The sequence below is a fragment of the Pan troglodytes genome, chromosome 16 (assembly GCF_028858775.2).
Source record: "Pan troglodytes isolate AG18354 chromosome 16, NHGRI_mPanTro3-v2.0_pri, whole genome shotgun sequence".
Classification (NCBI taxonomy): Eukaryota; Metazoa; Chordata; class Mammalia; order Primates; family Hominidae; genus Pan; species Pan troglodytes.
In genome coordinates, this window is record NC_072414.2 from 80,332,953 (window position 1) to 80,352,324 (window position 19,372).

Sequence of the window (19,372 nt, forward strand, 5' to 3'; positions counted from 1 at the left end):
CCCCCTTGTCTGTCTAAAAAAAAAGAAGGAAAAAAACTGTCAAAACTGTTTACCTGCCCTAGGGTCAAATTGTTTGTTTTATGTTTATTGTTCTGTTTAGTGTTTATTGTCTTGTTTAGTGGTTGTCAAGGTTTTGCATGTCAGGACGTCGGTATTGCCCAAGACGTCTGGGTAAAAACTTCTTCAAGGACCTTAGTGCTGATTTTTTTGTCACAAGAGGTTAAATTTCTCATCGGTTGTTCAGGCTGGCCACCACAGTCCTGTCTTTTCTGCCAGAGGCAAGTCAGGTGTTGTTACGGGAATGAGTGTGAAGAACATTCATCTGATTGAAATTTCTGGCACCATGGAAGTTGTGGGCATTTAGATTGCCATACCCCACGTCCAAGTGATTGGACCTCCTCTAGATTAAACCGGTGGTGGGTTCAAAACAGCCACCCTGCAGATTTCCTTGCTCACCTTTTTTGTCATTCTGTAACTTTTTCTGTGCCCTTAAATAGAACACTGTGTAGGGAAACCTACACCCGTCATGCTTTACTTCGTTTAGACTCCTACTCTGTTCCCCTGTGGCTACTCTCTCATCTTAAAAATGACCTGAGTGGTCCCTTTCCCCCTCGTCCCTGCCCCCTACTCTGCACATTTCGGTTTCCACTGCAACAGCAAGTTCAGTGTCTCCAGGACTTGGCTCTGCTCTCGCTCCTTGAACCCTTGAAAGAAAGAGCTAAATTTAAGCTATTTGCCTTTGAGTCATGGAGACACCAAAGGTATTTAGGGTACAGATCTAGAAGAAGAGGGAGAACGCCTAGATCCAACTGACCCAGGAGACCTCAGGCTGGCCTCTAGTCCCCCTCCCTCAATCTTAAAGCTACAGCAATGTGGCAAGTGGTATTAGCTGTTGTGATTTTTCTGTTCTTTCTGGTTATGTTAATTCTGTTTTTCTGATACTCCAGCCCCCCAGGGAGTGAGTTTCTCTGTCCATGTTGGATCTGATACCTCTGCTCAAATTCTGTTAAATTGCCTTCTAAAAAAAAAAAAAAATGGGAAACACTTCCTCCCGGCCTTGCAAGTGTTGGAGCCCCCTCCAATGTATGCTGGAAAATTTTTCTCTTGGTTTTTCAGAGAATTACGGAGTCTGCCTTTAAAAAGGCAAGCTCCGGACACTCTGTGAAGTAGAATGGCCAAGGTTTGGAGTTGGGTGGCCCTCTAAAGGATCATTGAATCCTACAATTGTTCAAGCCGTGTGGTGGGTTGTTACTGGAACTCCCAGCCACCCTGATCAGTTTCCCTATATCAATCAATGGTTAAGTTTGATTAGAAATCCTCCTCCATGGCTCCGTTCATGTGCCATTCACAATTCCACCTCCAAAGTCCTCCTGAACCAGGCCGTGTTTTCACCTCGACCCTCAGCCAGTTCGGCTCCCCATGTTTTGCCTCCCTCTGAAGAAGGGAGGACACGTCTCTTCGAGGAGACGTCCCCTGTGGGCTCACCGCCCAATTGCCTCCCGGCTGTGACCGCGCTGGGAGGAAGCAGCCCCTCTACTACCACTGAGAGAGGCACAAGTTCCTCCAGGTGATGAGCGCTCAGCCCCCTTCCTGGTTTATGTCCCTTTTTCTACTTCTGACTTGTATAACTGGAAAACCCATAATCCTCCCTTCTCTGAAAAGCCTCAGGCTTTGACCTCACTGATGGAGTCCGTGCTCCAGACCCATCGACCCACCTAGGATGACAGCCAACAGCTCCTTTTAACTCTCTTTACCTCTGAGGAGAGGGAGCGCATCTGAAGAGAGGCCAGAAAACACTTCCTTCCATCAACCGGTAGGCCTGAGGAGGAAGCTAGAGACCTCCTGGAGGAGGTCATTCCCTCCACCCGGCCTAATTGGGACCCAAATTCCTCAGGTGGAAGGAGAGCCTTGGACGATTTTCACCGGTATCTCCTCACGGATATTAAAGGAGCCGCTCAGAAGCCCATAAACTTGTCTAAGACAACTGAAGTTGTCCAGGGGCCTGATGAGTCACCAGGAGCGTTTTTAGAATGTCTCCAGGAGGTTTATCGGATTTATACCCCTTTTGACCCGGCGGCTCCCGAAAATAGCCACGCTCTTAATTTGGCATTTGAGGCTCAGGCAGCCCTGGACATTAAGAGAAAGCTCCAGAAACTGAAAGGATTTACTGGGATAAATATCAGTCAGCTTTTAGAAATAGCCCAGAAGGTTTTTGACAATCGAGAGTATGAAAACAGAAACAAGCAACACAGGCAGCTGAAAAGGCCGCTGATAAAGCCTATAAAAGACAAGCAAAAATCTTACTAATGGCTATCCAAGAGGGCAGAAAGGAAAGGCCCCCATTCCAGAAAAAATGGCCAAGGAACCTTGGGTTCCCACCAGAAAAGTAAAAGAGGTGAACAGGCCTCTCTAGGAAAAGACCAATGTGCCTATTGCAAGCAGACTAGGCACTGGAAAAAGGAATGCCCACTACTGCCACAAGAAAAGTCAGAAAACAAAAAGTTCTCACCCTGCCTGCAACAGAAGAGCCTGATTGACAGGGCCGTGAGATACTGTCATCTCTGGATATTGGGGTTTGCGGAGATTGCAAAGCCCTTGTATACTGCTATAAGAGGTAATGGCCCATTGATTTGGACAGACACCGAAGAACAGGCTTTTCAAAATCTGAAAAAGACTTTAACTGAAGCCCCTGCTTTAGCCCTCCCAGATACCTCAAAGCCTTTTCATCTGTTTGTCCATGAGAGCCAGGGAATTGCTAAGGGGGTGCTTACTCAGACTTTAAGACCTTGGAGACACCCAATGGCTTATTTATCTAAGAGGCTGGATCCTGTGGCCTCTGGATGGCCAAGTAGCAGCTAGAGCAAGCCTAGTCCAAGAAACTGATAAGTTAACTCTGGGCCAGGATTTAACCCTTACAGCTCCTCATGCTGTAGAGACTACTACAAAGTGCTTCAGGTAAATGGATGTCAGATGCTTGCATTTTACAATATCAGAGTTGTTGAATCAGCCTCGTTCGACTTTCTCTCCCACATGGTGTTTAAATCCAGCTACTATCCATGACTGTAAGGAACTGTTAGAAACTACCGAAACTGGCCGACCTGATCTTCAAGATGTGGCCCTAGAGAAGGCAGACGCCGCTGTGTTCACAGACGGTAGCAGCTTTCTCAAGCAGAGAGTATGAAAGGTTGGTGCAGCTGTTACCACGGAGACAGATGTGTTGTGGGCTCAGGCTTTACCAGCAAACACCTCAGTGCAAAAAGCTAAATTGATCGCCCTCACTCAGGCTCTCCGATGGGGTAAGGATAAACATATTAACATTTACACTGACAGCAGGTACGCCTTTGCTACTGTGCATGTACATGGAGTCATCTACCAGAAGCGTGGGCTACTCACCTCAGCAGGAAAGGCTATCAAAAACAGATCAAGCAGCTCTCCGGTGCACAACCTGCGCCCAGGTAAATGCCAAGCAAGGTTCTAAACCCAGCCTAGGCCACCGTCTCTGAGAAAACTCGCCAGAAGAAAAGTGGGAAATTGACTTTACAGAAGTAAAACCACACCGGGCTAGGTACAAATAGCTTCTAGTACTAGTAGACACCTTCTCCAGATAGACTGAAGCATTTGCTACCAAAAATGAAACTGCCAATACGGTAGTTAAGTTCCTACTCAATAAAATCATCCCTCAATACGGGCTGCCTGCTGCCGCAGGATGATAATACACCTGCCTTCACCTCGTCCATAGCTCAGTGGGTCAGTAAGGCGTTAAACATTCAGTGGAAGCTCCATTGTGCCTATCGACCTCAGAGCTCTGGGCAGGTAGAACGCATGAACCGCACCCTAAAAAGACACTCTTACAAAATTAATTTTAAAAACCGGTAAAAATTGGGTAAGTCTCCTTCCTTTAGCCCTACTTAGAGTAAGGTGCACCCTTTATCAGGCTAGGTTCTCACCTTTTAAAATTATGTACGGGAGGGCGCCGCCTATCTTGCTTAAGCTAAGAGATGCCCAACTGGCAGAAATATCACAAGCTAATTTATTACAGTACCTACAATCTCCCCAACAGGTACAAGATATCATCCTGCCACTTGTTCAAGGAAACCATCCCAATCCAATTCCTAACCAGACGGGGTCCTGCCATTTGTTCCAGCCAGAACTAGTGTTTGTTAAAAAGTTTCAGAAACAAGGACTCACTCCTGCTTCGAAAAGACCTCACGCCGTCATCCTCACGCCAATGGCTCTGAAGGTGGATGGCATTCCTGCTTAGATTCATCACTCCTGCATCAAAAAGGCCAACAGAGCCCTACTAAAAACAGGGGTCCCCAGGCCTCGGTCAGGCCCCTTTTAAAACTGTGCCTAAGTCAGGATGTGTATTTGCAAACACCACTTGGAGGGCCGGTACCTCTAAGGAAGTCTCCTTTGCAGTTGATTTTATGTATACTGTTCCCGAAGCCAGCCCGTACCCACGAAGAGCAACACAATCTGCTGGTCCCAAAAGCAGGAAGTGTCGACCTTGTAGCAGGATTTGGGTGCTCTGGGAGCCAAACTGGATGTGTGGAAGCGCCAAAGGTGCAGAAAAAGAGCTCCAAAATGTTGACTTTTACCTCTGTCCTGGGAATCACCCTGACGCTAGCTGTCGAGATACTTATCAGTTTTTCTGCCCTGATTGGACATGTGTAACCTTAGCCACCTACTCTGGGGGATCAACCAGATCTTCATTCGGTAACTCGTGCTTCTCATCCTAAATTATGTACTAAAAAAAAAAAAATTGTAATCCTCTTACAATAATATTACGGCATGTCATGGAAATTAACATTTTATATTCCAGGATTTGATGTTGGGACTATGTTCACCATCCAAAACAAATAAATAAATAATAGAAATAAAAATCCTGGTCTCATGGAGCCCACCCAAGCCAATCGGGCCTTTAACTGCTCTAGGTGACCCTATGTTCCAGAAACCCCCTGACAAAGTTGATTTAACTGTTCCTCCACCATTCTTAGTCATAAAAGATACACTCCAAAAAGTTCGAGAAAATCTAGATAGGCAACAACAGGAACGAGAAAATAACATCTCCTGGTATCAAAACATGTTCCACTGGAACCCCTGGCTAACTACTTTAATCACTGGGTTAGCTGGACCTCTCCTCATCATACCATTAAGTTTAATTTTTAGGCCTTGTATATTAAATTGGTTTCTTAATTTTGTAAAACAATGCATAGCTTCTGTCAAACTTATGTATCTTAAGACTCAATATAACCCCCTTGTTAAAACTGAGGAATCGCCTTTCGGCCGGAACCGCCATCTTCCAGTAATTCGCCAAAATGACGAACACAAAGGGAAAGAGGAGAGGCACCCGATATATGTTCTCTAGGCCTTTTAGAAAACATGGAGTTGTTCCTTTGGCCACATATATGCGAATCTATAAGAAAGGTGATATTGTAGACATCCAGGGAATGGGTACTGTTCAAAAAGGAATGCCCCACAAGTGTTACCATGGCAAAACTGGAAGAGTCTACAATGTTACCCAGCATGCTGTTGGCATTGTTGTAAACAAACAAGTTAAGGGCAAGATTCTTGCCAAGAGAATTAATGTGCGTATTGAGCACATTAAGCACTCTAAGAGCCGAGATAGCTTCCTGAAACGTGTGAAGGAAAATGATCAGAAAAAGAAAGAAGCCAAACAGAAAGGTACCTGGGTTCAACTAAAGCGCCAGCCTGCTCCACCCAGAGAAGCACACTTTGTGAGAACCAATGGGAAGGAGCCTGAGCTGCTGGAACCTATTCCCTATGAATTCATGGCATAATAGGTGTTAAAAAATAAATAAATAAAGGACCTCTGGGCTACAAAAAAAAAAAAAAAAAGAGGAATCAATGATTTGATTCCCCAAAAACACAAGTGGGGAATGTAATGCCCAACCTGGTTTTTACTAACTCTGTTTTTAGACTCTCCCTTAGCTAAGAGAGCCAGACAGACTCCATCTTGGCTCTTTCACTGGCAGCCCCTTCCTCAAGGACTTAACTTGTGCAAGCTGACTCCCAGCACATCCAAGAATGCAATTAACTGATAAGATACTGTGGCAAGCTATATCCACAGTCCCCAAGAATTCATCTGATTGATAACGCCCAAAGCCCCACGTCTATCACCTTGTAATAGTCATAAAGCCCCTGCACCTGGAACTGTTTACTTTCCTGTAACCATTTATCCTTTTAACTTTTTGACTACCTAACTTCTGTAAAATTGTTTTAACTAGACCCCCCCCTCCCCTTCCTAAACCAAGGTATAAAAGTTAATCAAGCCCATTCCTCGGGGCCAAGAGAATTTTGAGCGTTAGCGGTCTCTCGGTTGCCGGCTAATAAAGGACTCTTAATTCGTCTCAAAGTGTGGCGTTTTCTCTAACACCCCTGGGTACAACACACTAACTCACTGTGTGGTACTAAGTCCTTTACCCTTGCTGGGTCTCAGTTTCCCTATGGGAGAAGGTGCACATGTCCCTCAATTCCTTGCGACGGCCTCTAAACCAGAAGGGGATGCCAAGGGGCGGGCACACATACCCAAAGGGGCGCCCCCGGAAAGAAAAGCCTGGGGCGGGGCCTCAAAGGGAAGAGAATTCTGAGGGAGGGCGGGGGCCCCGGGGCCTCTGGGCATCAGCGTCATGCGGGGAGGAGCCTGCCGGGGAGGGTCTGACGGGCTTGGAGGCTGGGCCAAAAATGGTAAGTCCTCACCTGTCTGGTCCGGGCTCAAAGAGCCAGGGCGAGGGATGCCCCAGCCTGTTCTGTGCGCGCCTCCCCCTGCCCCGCCCCCGCCATGCCCCAGGACTCCTGCACCCGCGGCTGCACGTTCCCGTTTCCGCCAGCCACCGGAACTGCGGCCCAGCAAAAAGGGAAGTAGGGGAGAGCGCGGCACTGTTCAGCCAACACTAAGAGACAGGTACAGCGCACCCTTGTGCCCGGAGGAAGGATCGAAGCCGTACAGGCTCCATGGCTCCGAAGGAAAAATTAAAATGGCACCTAACCTGGCAATCTCTGTGAGTCCCAGTGGCAGTGTCTCTGCACCTGCTGGGCACATTTGAAAAAATATGAATAGAATTAATTTTTCACCTATTGATTAGATGCTGAGAAACTTCCTAATCTGTTATCTTCTAGATGGCGAGCACCTTGAAGACTGAGATTGTATTGATCATCTCTGACTAACGGGGAATTTGCCTTGCTAGTTTTAAGATGGAGTTGATTTTAAAATGGTGTCACTCTGGCTCTCGTAGGCTCCTGCTTCCCTAACAAAAAGACCTTCAACATCATTAATTATCAGAGAAATGCAAATCAAAACAATGAGATACTACTTCATACCCCTTAGGATGGCTATAATATCTTTAAAAGGAAGATATCACATACTGGTGAGGAGGTGGAGAAATCAAAAGCCTCATACACTGCTGCTGGGATGGGTGCAGTCACTTTCATGGGCGTCCGTGTGAAGAGACCACCAAACAGGCTTTGTGTGAGCAATAAAGCTGTTTATTTCACCTGGGTGCAGGTGGGCTGAGTCCGAAAAGAGAGTCAGCGAAGGGAGATAAGGGTGGGGCCGTTTTATAGGATTTGGGTAGGTAAAGGAAAATTACAGTCAAAGGCGGTTTGTTCTCTCACGGGCAGGAGTGGGGGTCGCAAGGTGCTCAGTGGGGGTGCTTTTTGAGCCAGAATGAGCTAGGAAAAGGACTTTTACAAGGTAATGTCATCACTTAAGGCAAGGACCGGTCATTTACACTTCTTTTGTGGTGGAATGTCATCAGTTAAGGTGGGGCAGGGCATACTCACTTCTTTTGTGATTCTTCACTTACTTCAGGCCATCTGGGTTTATATGTGCAAGTCACAAGGGATGCGATGGCTTGGCTTGGGCTCAGAGGCCTGACATTCCTGCCTTCTTATATTAATAAGAAAAATAAAACAAAATAGTGTTGAAGTGTTGGGGCGGCAAAAATTTTTGGGGGGTGGTATGGAGAGAGAATGAGCGATGTTTCTCAGGGCTGCTTCAAGCGGGATTAGGGGCGGCGTGGGAACCTAGAGTGGGAGAGATTAAGCTGAAGGGAGGTCTTGTGGTAAGGGGTGATATTGTGGGGATGTTAGAAGAAACATTTGTCATATAGAATGATTGGTGGTGGCCTGGATATGGTTTTGGATGAATTGAGAAACCAAATGGAATAACAGAAGGAGAAAAACAGGTATAAAAGGTCTAAGAATTGGGATGACTCAGGATATCTGATTAGAGAGTGCCTAATGAGATTCAGCATAGTCCTGCCAGCAAAGATTATTTATTTACTTCAAGAGTTAAGAGTGGCAGTTTGTGGATAGCACCTGGAGATATCAGCTGTGATGGCTTAGAAAAACAGTGTAAACAAGAGCAGGGCAGTGTAAACAAGAGCAGGGCATGTATGAGTAGTTGAGAACGGTGAATAGGAGTGTGACTAGACAGAAGATAGTAGGGATGACAAGTTTTTTTGGGGCACAGTCTAAGTTGGTCTGGTGTCTGGAATAAGACTGGGGCCTAATAAAAAGGAGCATCTATACAGGAGCTTAAATAGGCTGTACCCTGTAGCATTCTGAGGACAGGCCTGAATTCTGAGAAGGGAAAGTGGTAAAAGTATTGTCCAGTCCTTTTTAAGTTGGTGGCTGAGCTTGGTGAGGTGTGTTTTTAAAAGACCTTTAGTCCATTCTACTTTTCTTGAAGACGGAGGACTATAAGGGATATAAAGGTTTCACTGAATACTAAGAGCCTGAAAAACTGCTTGGCTGATTTGACTAATAAAGGCTCATCTGTTATCAGACTGTATTGAGGTGGGAAGGCTAAACTGAGGAATTATGTCTGACAGAAGGGAAGAAATGACTGCAGTGGCCTTCTCAGACCCTGTAGGAAACGCCTCTACCTATCCAGTGAAAGTGTCTACCTAGACTAAGAGGTATTTTAGTTATCTGACTCAGGGCATGTTGAGTAAAGCTAATTTGCCAGTCCTGGGTGGGGCAAATCCTCGAGCTTGATGTGTAGGGAAGGGAGGGGGCCTGAATAATCACTGAGGAGTAGTAGAATAGCAGATGGAACACTGAGAAGTTATTTCCTTGAGGATAGATTTCCACGATGGAAATGAAATGAGAGGTTCTAAGAGGTGGGCTAGTGGCTTGTACTATAGCATAACCTGCCTTTGCTGGTGTGTGGCGATTAGGCCTGGTGGAACCACCATCAATAAATCAAGCGTGATCAGGATGAGGAACAGGAAAGAAGGAAATTTGGGGAAATGGGGTGAATGTCAGGTGGATCAGAGAGATACAGTCATGGGGGTCAGGTGTGGTATCAGGAATAATGTGGGAGGCCGGATTGAAGTCTGGGCCAGGAACAATGGTAATTGTGGGAGACTCAACAAAGAGTGAGTAGAGCTGAAGGAGCCAGGAAGCAGAAAGTATATGCGTCAGGTATGAGGAAGAAAATAGATTTTGGAAGTTACGAGAACTGTAGAGAGTGAGTTGAGCATAGTTTGTGATTTTGAGGGCTTCTAAAATTATTAGGGCAGCAGCAGTGGCTGCACGGAGACATGATGGCCAGCCTAAAACTGTAAGGTCAAGTTGTTTGGACAAAAAGGCTACAGGATGCGATCCTGGTCCTTATGTAAGAATTCCAACTGCACAGCCCTGCACTTCAGCTGTGTGGAATGAAAAGGGTTGGGATGAGTCAGGGAGAGCTAGAGTGGGGGCAGTTTCTAAAGCTGTCTTCAAGGAATAGAAAGAGGAGTGGGGAAAGGATTTAGGATCTATGGGGTCAGCTAGGTTTCATTTTGTGAGCTTACATAATGGTTTTGTTAGGATGGCAAAACCAGGTATGCAAAGGTGAAAGTATCCAACCATGCCCAGGAAGGAAAGGAGTTGTTGTTTTGTAGAAGGGGTTGGGGTTTGAGAGATCAGTCAGACATGATTGGCAGGGAGAGCATGTGTGTTTTTATGAGAATTATGCCGAGATAGGTAACAGATGAGGAAGAAATTTGGGCTTGATTGAAGTAATGGGGGCTGTCTGTGAAGCTTTGCGGCAGTACAGCCTAGGTAATTTGCTGAGCTTGATGGGTGTCAGGGTCAGTCCAAGTGAAAGCGAAGAGAGGCTGGGATTAAGGGTGCAAAGGAATAGTAAAGAAAGCATGTTTGAGATCTAGAACAGAATAATGGGTTGTAGAGGCAGGTACTGAGGATAGGAGAGTATATGGGTTTGGCACCATGGGGTGGATAGGCAAAACAATTTTGTTGATAAGGCGCAGATCCTGAACTAACTTGTAAGGCTTGTCCGGTTTTAGGACAGGTAAAATGGGGGAATTGTAAGGAGAGTTTATAGGTTCTAAAAGGCTATGTTGTAGCAGGCGAGTGATAACAGGCTTTAATCTTTTTAAAGCATGCTGTGGGATGGAATATTGGCACTGAGTGGGGTAAGGGTGATTAGGTTTTAATGAGGTGGTAAGGGGTGCATGATTGGTTGCCAAGGAGGGAGTAGTTATATCTTATACTTGTGGGTTAAGGTGGGGGATACAAGAGGAGGATGCAAAGGAGGCTTTGGATTGGGAAGAAGGGAGGCAATGAGATATAGCTGTAGTCCAGGAATAGTCAGGGAAGCAGATAATTTAGTTAAAGTGTCTCAGCCTAATAAGGGAACTGGGCAGGTGGGGATAACTAAAAAGGAGTGCTTAAAAGAGTATTGTCTAAGTTGGCACCAGAGTTGGGGAGTTTTAAGAGGTTTAGAAGCCTGGCCGTCAATACCCACAACAGTTATGGAGGCAAAGGAAACAGGCCCTTGAAAAGAAGGTAATGTGTAGTGGGTAGCCTCCATATTGATTAAGAAGGGGACAGGTTTACCTTCCACTGTGAGAGTTACCCAAAGCTTGGCATCCGTGATGGTCTAGGGGGCTTCTGAGGCGATCGGACAGTGTCAGTCTTCAGCCGCTAAGCCAAGAAGATCTGGGAAGGAGTCAGTCAGAGAGCCTTGGGCCAGAGTTCCAGGGGCTCTGGGAGTGGCTGCCAGGTAAGTTGAACAGTCCGATAATCAGTGGGGTCCCACACAGGTGGGACGCGGCTTAGGAGGAATCCCAGGCTGCGGGCATTCCTTGGCCCAGTGGCCAGATTTCCAGCACGTGTAGCAAGCTCCTGTGGGAGGAGGTTCTGGAGGAACGCCTGGCCGCTGCACTTCAGGTGTTTGGAAGTTCTTATGTGCTGGAGATGTGGCTGGGGTTTGTCTCACAGTGGAGGCAAGGAATTGCAACTTTTTTCTATTATTGTACACCTTGAAGGCGAGGTTAATTAAATCCTCTTGTGGGGTTTCAGGGCCGGAATTTAATTTTTGGAGCTTTATTTAATGTCGGGAGCAGATTGGGTAATAAAATGTATTTTGAGAATAAGACAGCCTTTTGACCTTTTAGGGTCTAGGGCTGTAAAGTGTCTCAGGATTGCTGCCAAACAAGTCATGAACTGTACTGGATTTTTTTTAAAATTTATTATTATTATACTTTAAGTTTTAGGGTACATGTGCACAATGTGCAGGTTAGTTACATATGTATACATGTGCCATGCTGGTGAGCTGCACCCACTAACTCGTCATCTAGCATTAGGTATATCTCCCAATGCTATCTCTCCCCTCTCCCCCCACCCAACAACAGTCCCCAGAGTGTGATGTTCCCCTTCCTGTGTCCACGTGTTCTCATTGTTCAATTCCCACCTATGAGTGACAATATGTGGTGTTTGGTTTTTGGTCCTTGTGATAGTTTACTGAGAATGATGATTTCCAATTTCATCCATGTCCCTACAAAGGACGTGAACTCATCATTTTTTATGGCTGCATAGTATTCCATGGTGTATATGTGCCACATTTTCTTAATCCAGTCTATCATTGTTGGACATTTGGGTTGGTTCCAAGTCTTTACTATTGTGAATAATGCCACAATAAACATACGTGTGCACGTGTCTTTATAGCAGCATGATTTATAGTCCTTTGGGTATATACCCAGTAATGGGATGGCTGGGTCAAATGGTATTTCTAGTTCTAGAGCCCTGAGGAATCGCCACACTGACTTCCACAATGGTTGAACTAGTTTACAGTCCCACCAACAGTGTAAAAGTGTTCCTATTTCTCCACATCCTCTCCAGCATCTGTTGTTTCCTGACTTTTTAATGAATGCCATTCTAACTGGTGTGAGATAGTATCTCATTGTGGTTTTGATTTGCATTTCTCTGATGGGCAGTGATGGTGAGCATTTTTTCATGTGTTTTTTGGCTGCATAAATGTCTTCTTTTGAGAAGTGTCTGTTCATGTCCTTCGCCCACTTTTTGATGGGGTTGTTTGTTTTTTTCTTGTAAATTTGTTTGAGTTCATTGTAGATTCTGGATATTAGCCCTTTGTCAGATGAGTAGGTTGTGAAAATTTTGTCCCATTTTGTAGGTTACCTGTTCACTCTGATGGTAGTTTCTTTTGCTGTGCAGAAGCTCTTTAGTTTAATTAGATCCCATTTGTCACTTTTGGCTTTTGTTGCCATTGCTTTTGGTGTTTTAGACATGAAGTCCTTGCCCATGCCTATGTCCTGAATGGTAATGCCTAGGTTTTCTTCTAGGGTTTTTATGGTTTTAGGTCTAACGTTTAAGTCTTTAATCCATCTTGAATTGATTTTTGTATAAGGTGTAAGGAAGGGATCCAGTTTCAGCTTTCTACATATGGCTAGCCAGTTTTCCCAGCACCATTTATTAAATAGGGAATCCTTTCCCCATTGCTTGTTTTTCTCAGGTTTGTCAAAGATCAGATAGTTGTAGATATGTGGCATTATTTCTGAGGGCTCTGTTCTGTTCCATTGATCTATATCTCTGTTTTGGTACCAGTACCATGCTGTTTTGGTTACTGTAGCCTTGTAGTATAGTTTGAAGTCAGGTAGTGTGATGCCTCCAGCTTTGTTCTTTTGGCTTAGGATTGACTTGGTGATGTGGGCTCTTTTTTGGTTCCATATGAATTTTAAAGTAGTTTTTTCCAATTTTGTGAAGAAAGTCATTGGTAGCTTGATGGGGATGGCATTGAATCTGTAAATTACCTTGGGCAGTATGGCCATTTTCACGATATTGATTCTTCCTACCCATGAGCATGGAATGTTCTTCCATTTGTTTGTATCCTCCTTTATTTCATTGAGCAGTGGTTTGTAGTTCTCCTTGAAGAGGTCCTTCATATCCCTTGTAAGTTGGATTCCTAGGTATTTTATTCTCTTTGAAGCAATTGTGAATGGGAGTTCACTCATGATTTGGCTCTCTGTCTGTTGTTGGTGTATAAGAATGCTTGTGATTTTTGCACATTGATTTTGTATCCTGAGACTTTGCTGAAGTTGCTTATCAGCTTAAGGAAATTTTGGGCTGAGACAATGGGGTTTTCTAGACATACAATCATGTCATCTGCAAACAGGGACAATTTGACTTCCTCTTTTCCTAATTGAATACCCTTTATTTCCTTCTCCTGCCTAATTGCCCTGGCCAGAACTTCCAACACTATGTTGAATAGGAGTGGTGAGAGAGGGCATCCCTCTCTTGTGCCAGTTTTCAAAGGGAATGAATGCTTCCAGTTTTTGCCCATTCAGTATGATATTGGCTGTGGGTTTGTCATAGATAGCTCTTATTATTTTGAGATATGTCCCATCAATACCTAATTTATTGAGAGTTTTTAGCATGAAGGGTTGTTGAATTTTATCAAAGGCCTTTTCTGCAGCTATTGAGATAATCATGTGGTTTTTGTCTTTGGTTCTGTTTATATGCTGGATTACATTTATTGATTTGCGTATATTGAACCAGCCTTGCATCCCAGGGATGAAGCCCACTTGATCATGGTGGATAAGCTTTTTGATGTGCTGCTGGATTCGGTTTGCCAGTATTTTATTGAGGATTTTTGCATCCACGTTCATCAAGGATGTTGGTCTAAAATTCTCTTTTTTTGTTGTGTCTCTGCCAGGCTTTGGTATCAGGATGACGCTGGCCTCATAAAATGAGTTAGGGAGGATTCCCTCTTTTTCTATTGATTGGAATAGTTTCAGAAGGAATGGTACCAGTTCCTCCTTGTACCTCTGGTAGAATTCAGCTGTGAATCCATCTGGTCCTGGACTCTTTTTGGTTGGTAAGCTATTGATTATTGCCACAATTTCAGCTCCTGTTATTGGTCTATTCAGAGATTCAACTTCTTCCTGGTTTAGTCTTGGGAGAGTGTATGTGTTGAGGAATTTATCCATTTCTTCTAGATTTTCTAGTTTATTTGCGTAGAGGTGTTTGTAGTATTCTCTGATGGTAGTTTGTATTTCTGTGGGATCAGTGGTGATATCCCCTTTATCATTTTTTATTGCATCCATTTGATTCTTCGCCTTTTTTCTCTTTATTAGTCTTGCTAGTGGTCTATCAATTTTGTTGATCCTTTCAAAAAACCAGCTCCTGGATTCATTAATTTTTTGAAGGGTTTTTTGTGTCTCTATTTCCTTCAGTTCAGCTCTGATTTTAGTTATTTCTTGCCTTCTGCTAGCTTTTGAATGTGTTTGCTCTTGCTTTTCTAGCTCTTTTAATTGTGATGTTAGGGTGTCAATTTTAGATCTTTCCTGCTTTCTCTTGTGGGCATTTGTTGCTATAAATTTCCCTCTACACACTGCTTTGAATGCATCCCAGAGATTCTGGTATGTTGTGTCTTTGTTCTCATTGGTTTCAAAGAACATCTTTATTTCTGCCTTCATTTTGTTATGTACCCAGTAGTCATTCAGGAGCAGGTTGTTCAGTTTCCATGTAGTTGAGCGGTTTGGAGTGAGATTCTTAATCCTGAGTTCTAGTTTGATTGCACTGTGGTCTGAGAGATAGTTTATTATAATTTCTGTTGTTTTACATTTGCTGAGGAGAGCTTTACTTCCAAGTATGTGGTCAATTTTGGAATAGGTGTGGTGTGGTGCTGAAAAAAATGTATATTCTGTTGATTTGGGGTGGAGAGTTCTATAGATGTCTATTAGGTCCACTTGGTGCAGAGCTGAGTTCAATTCCTGGGTGTCCTTGTTGACTTTCTGTCTCATTGATCTGTCTAATGTTGACAGTGGGGTGTTAAAGTCTCCCATTATTAATGTGTGGGAGTCTAAGTCTCTTTGTAGGTCACTCAGGACTTGCTTTATGAATCTGGGTGCTCCTATATTGGGTGCATATATATTTAGGATAGTCAGCTCTTCTTGTTGAATTGATCCCTTTACCATTATGTAATGGCCTTCTTTGTCTCTTTTGATCTTTGTTGGTTTAAAGTCTGTTTTTATCAGAGACTAGGATTGCAACCCCTGCCTTTTTTTGTTTTCCATTTGCTTGGTAGATCTTCCTCCATCCTTTTATTTTGAGCCTATGTGTGTCTCTGCCCAGGAGATGGGTTTCCTGAATACAGCACACTAATGGGTCTTGACTCTTTATCCAATTTGCCAGTCTGTGCCTTTTAATTGGAGCATTTAGTCCATTTACATTTAAAGTTAACATTGTTATGTGTGAATTTGATCCTGTCATTATGATGTTAGCTGGTTATTTTGCTCATTAGTTCATGCAGTTTCTTCCTAGCCTTGATGGTCTTTACATTTTGGCATGATTTTGAAGCAGCTGGTATCGGTTGTTCCTTTCCATGTTTAGCACTTCCTTTAGGAGCTCTTTTAGGGCAGGCCTGGTGGTGAGAAAATCTCTCAGCATTTGCTTGTCTGTAAAGTATTTTATTTCTCCTTCACTTATGAAGCTTAGTTTGGCTGGATATGAAATTCTGGGTTGCAAATTCTTTTCTTTAAGAATGTTGAATATTGTCCCCCACTCTCTTCTGGCTTATAGAGTTTCTGCCGAGAGAGCCACTGTTAGTCTGATGGACTTCCCTTTGTGGGTAACCCGACCTTTCTCTCTGGCTGTGCTTAACATTTTTTCCTTCATTTCAACTTTGGTGAATCTGACAATTATGTGTCTTGGAGTTGCTCTTCTCAAGGAGTATCTTTGTGGCGTTCTCTGTATTTCCTGAATCTGAATGTTGGCCTGCCTTGCTAGATTGGGGAAGTTCTCCTGGATAATATCCTGCAGAGTGTTTTCCAACTTGGTTCCATTCTCCCCGTCACTTTCAGATACACCAATCAGATGTAGATTTGGTTTTTTCACATAGTCCCATATTTCTTGGAGGCTTTGCTCATTTCTTTTTATTCTTTTTTCTCTAAACTTCCCTTCTTACTTCATTTCATTCACTTCATCTTCCATCGCTGATACCCTTTCTTCCAGTTGATCGCATCGGCTACTGAGGCTTCTGCATTCTTCAGGTAGTTCTCGAGGCTTGGTTTTCAGCTCCATCAGCTCCTTTAAGCACTTCTCTGTATTGGTTATTCTAGTTATACATTCTTCTAAACTTTTTTTCAAAGTTTTCAACTTCTTTGCCTTTGATTTGAATTTCCTCCCATAGCTCAGAGTAATTTGATCGTCTGAAGCCTTCTTCTCTCAGCTCGTCAAAGTCATTCTCTGTCCAGCTTTGTTCCATTGCTGGTGAGGAACTGCGTTCCTTTGGAGGAGGAGAGGCACTCTGCTTTTTAGAGTTTCCAGTTTTTCTGCTCTGTTTTTTCCCCATCTTTGTGGTTTTATCTACTTTTGGTCTTTGATGATTGTGATGTACAGATGGGTTTTTGGTGTGGATGTCCTTTCTGTTTGTTAGTTTTCCTTCTAACAGACAGGACCCTCAGCTGCAGGTCTGTTGGAGTACCCGGCCATGTGAGGTGTCAGTCTGCCCCTGCTGGGGGGTGCCTCCCAGTTAAGCTGCTTGGGGGTCAGGGGTCAGGGACCCACTTGAGGAGGCAGTCTGCCCGTTCTCAGATCTCCAGCTGCATGCTGGGAGAACCACTGCTCTCTTCAAAGCTGTCAGACTGGGACATTTAAGTCTGCAGAGGTTACTGCTGTCTTTTTGTTTGTCTGTGCCCTGCCACCAGAGGTGGAGCCTACAGAGGCAAGCAGGCCTCCTTGAGCTGTGGTGAGCTCCCCCCATTTCGAGCTTCTGGGCTGCTTTGTTTACCTAAGCAAGCCTGGGCAATGGTGGGCACCCCTCCCCCAGCCTCGCTGCCGCCTTGCAGTTTGATCTCAGACTGCTGTGCTAGCAATCAGCGAGACTCCGTGGGCATAGGACCTCCGAGCCAGGTGCGGGATATAATCTCCTGGTGCGCCATTTTTTAAGCCCATGGGAAAAGCGCAGTATTCGGGTGGAAGTGACTCGATTTTCCAGGTGCCGTCTGTCACCCCTTTCTTTGACTAGGAAAGGGAACTCCCCGACCCCTTGCACTTCCCGAGTGAGGCAATGCCTCGCCCTGCTTCGGCTTGTGCACGGTGCGTGCACCCACTGACTTGCACCCACTGTCTGGCACTCCCTAGTGAGATGAACCCGGTACCTCAGTTGGAAATGCAGAAATCACCCATCTTCTGCATCGCTCACACTGGGAGCTGTAGACCAGAGCTGTTCCTATTCGGCCATCTTGGCTCCTCTAAAATCTGGATTTTTATATTTGTTGAGAAAGAGCCTAAATGCTATCTGATTTGGGATAAAGAAAAAGGAGCATTAACTTTGACTATGCATTTAGCTCCAGCCACCTTTTTAAGAGTAAATTGCTGGGCAGGAGAGGGAGGGCTAGTCATGGAAGGAAACCGTAAGCCGGACCAGGTGTGAGGAGGGGAGGTGATAAAAAGATTATAGGGTGGAGGAGCAGAGGCTGAGGAAGAATTGGGACCTAGCTTGGCCTGGCAAGGAGCAGCCTGGGGAGGAAGGGAGAGGTCAGATGGGTCTGTAGAAAAGGAATATTAGAAAGACTCAGCGATGCTTGGGGTTGGTACTGAGAGGACAGGCGGGAGGGAAAGAAGGAAGATTTGGGACGAGTTGCACTGGGCACAGAGACTAGGAAGGGACTGATGTGTAAAAGAATGCCTGGACATCAGGCACCTCAGACCGTTTGCCTATTTTACGACAAGAATTATTTAGATCTTACAGGATGGAAAAATTCAAAGTGCCATTTTCTGGCTATTTGTAACTACTGTCGAGTTTGTATTGGGGTCAAGCGGCATTGCAGAAGAAAATAAGGCATTTAGGTTTTAGGCCAGGTGTGAGTTGAAGAGGTTTTAAGTTTTTGAGAACACAGGCCAAGGGAGTAGAAGGAGGAATGGAGGGTGGAAGGTTGCCCATAGTGAAGGAAGCAAGCCTAGAGAAAAGAGACAGTAGAGAAACAGAGGGAAGGGGTTTGGGGGTTCTTACCTTCCAGAAAAGTGGGAAAAGGGGTTGGGGTGCAGAGATAAGAGGTCAGGGCATGGAAATAAGGGATGGGGTGCAGAAATAAGGGATTGGGGCGCAGAGATATAAGAGGTTGGGGCGTGGAAATAAGGGATTGGGGCACAGAGATAAGAGGTTCGGGCGTGGAAATAAGGGATTGGGGGTTCTTGCCCCATAGAAAAGCAGGACTTGCCGCTAAGGGTGAAGAAGAAGGGGTTGAGGGGTACTTGCCCCTCCCCCAGAAAAGCAGAGAAGGGGTAGAGACAAGGAGAGAAGGGGTTGGGGTACTTGCCCCTTCCCCAGAAAAGCGGGACTTGCCGCTAAGGGTGAAGGACCAAAGCAGGCATCCCTGTGTGGTCTGACACCTTTGAAACCTGGGTGAATAATCAGAGAGGTGTCCCTGCAATGATTAAACACCAAGGAAAGGCTGCCTTCCCAGTCCGTGACCAGCGCCGGAGTTTTGGGTCCACGGATAAAACGTGTCTCCTTTGTCTCTACCAGAAAATGAAAGGAATTGAAATTAAGAGAAGGGAGAGATTGAAGTGTGGCACCAAGATTGAAAGGAGAAAGAGGTTGAGGGATAGTGAGGGAGGTTGGAGAAGAGAGTAAGAAGAGGCTGCTTACCAGATTTGAAATTGGTGAGATGTTTCTTGGGCTGGTCGGTCTGAGTACCTGAGGTCGTAAGTGGATCTTTCTCATGGAGCAAAGAACAGGAGGACAGGGGATTGATCTCCCAAGGGAGGTCCCCCGATCCGAGTCACGGCACCAAATTTCATGCGTGTCCGTGTGAAGAGACCACCAAACAGGCTTTGTGTGAGCAATAAAGCTGTTTATTTCACCTGGGTGCAGGTGGGCTGAGTCCGAAAAGAGAGTCAGCAAAGGGAGATAAGGGTGGGGCCGTTTTATAGGATTTGGGTAGGTAAAGGAAAATTACAGTCAAAGGGGGTTTGTTCTCTGGCGGGCAGGAGTGGGGGTCACAAGGTGCTCAGTGGGGGTGCTTTTTGAGCCAGGATGAGCTAGGAAAAGGACTTTTACAAGATAATGTCATCACTTAAGGCAAGGACTGGCCAT

General features: G+C 45.0%; 2 protein-coding genes across 9 annotated transcripts in view; one reads left to right on the forward strand and one right to left on the reverse strand.

Annotated features, from left to right (window-relative positions):
* DET1 (DET1 partner of COP1 E3 ubiquitin ligase) overlaps positions 1-6,866 on the reverse strand; it is a 33,527-nt gene extending 26,661 nt beyond the window's left edge. For 2 of the 8 annotated variants that reach the window (XM_016927372.3, XM_016927370.3), the window contains exon 1: positions 6,721-6,862. The gene's annotated coding sequence lies outside the window, so the exon portion shown is untranslated. Of the gene's footprint in view, positions 1-4,188; positions 4,273-6,422; positions 6,546-6,720 lie in introns of those variants that run through there. The other 6 variants (XM_016927371.2, XM_063794321.1, XM_001164740.5 and 3 more) reach the window with 6 other exon arrangements.
* LOC134808476 (large ribosomal subunit protein eL21-like) lies at positions 5,264-5,831 on the forward strand. The gene has a single exon (XM_063794327.1). It carries the CDS (start codon positions 5,319-5,321, stop codon positions 5,799-5,801), a length of 483 nt encoding a protein of 160 aa, XP_063650397.1. The 5' UTR covers positions 5,264-5,318; the 3' UTR covers positions 5,802-5,831.
* Positions 6,867-19,372: the final 12,506 nt, after the last annotated feature.

Bases quoted from the DNA above. Each gene is read 5' to 3' on its own strand.
- LOC134808476 (XM_063794327.1), top strand. From the start codon at position 5,319: ATGACGAACACAAAGGGAAAGAGGAGAGGCACCCGATATATGTTCTCT.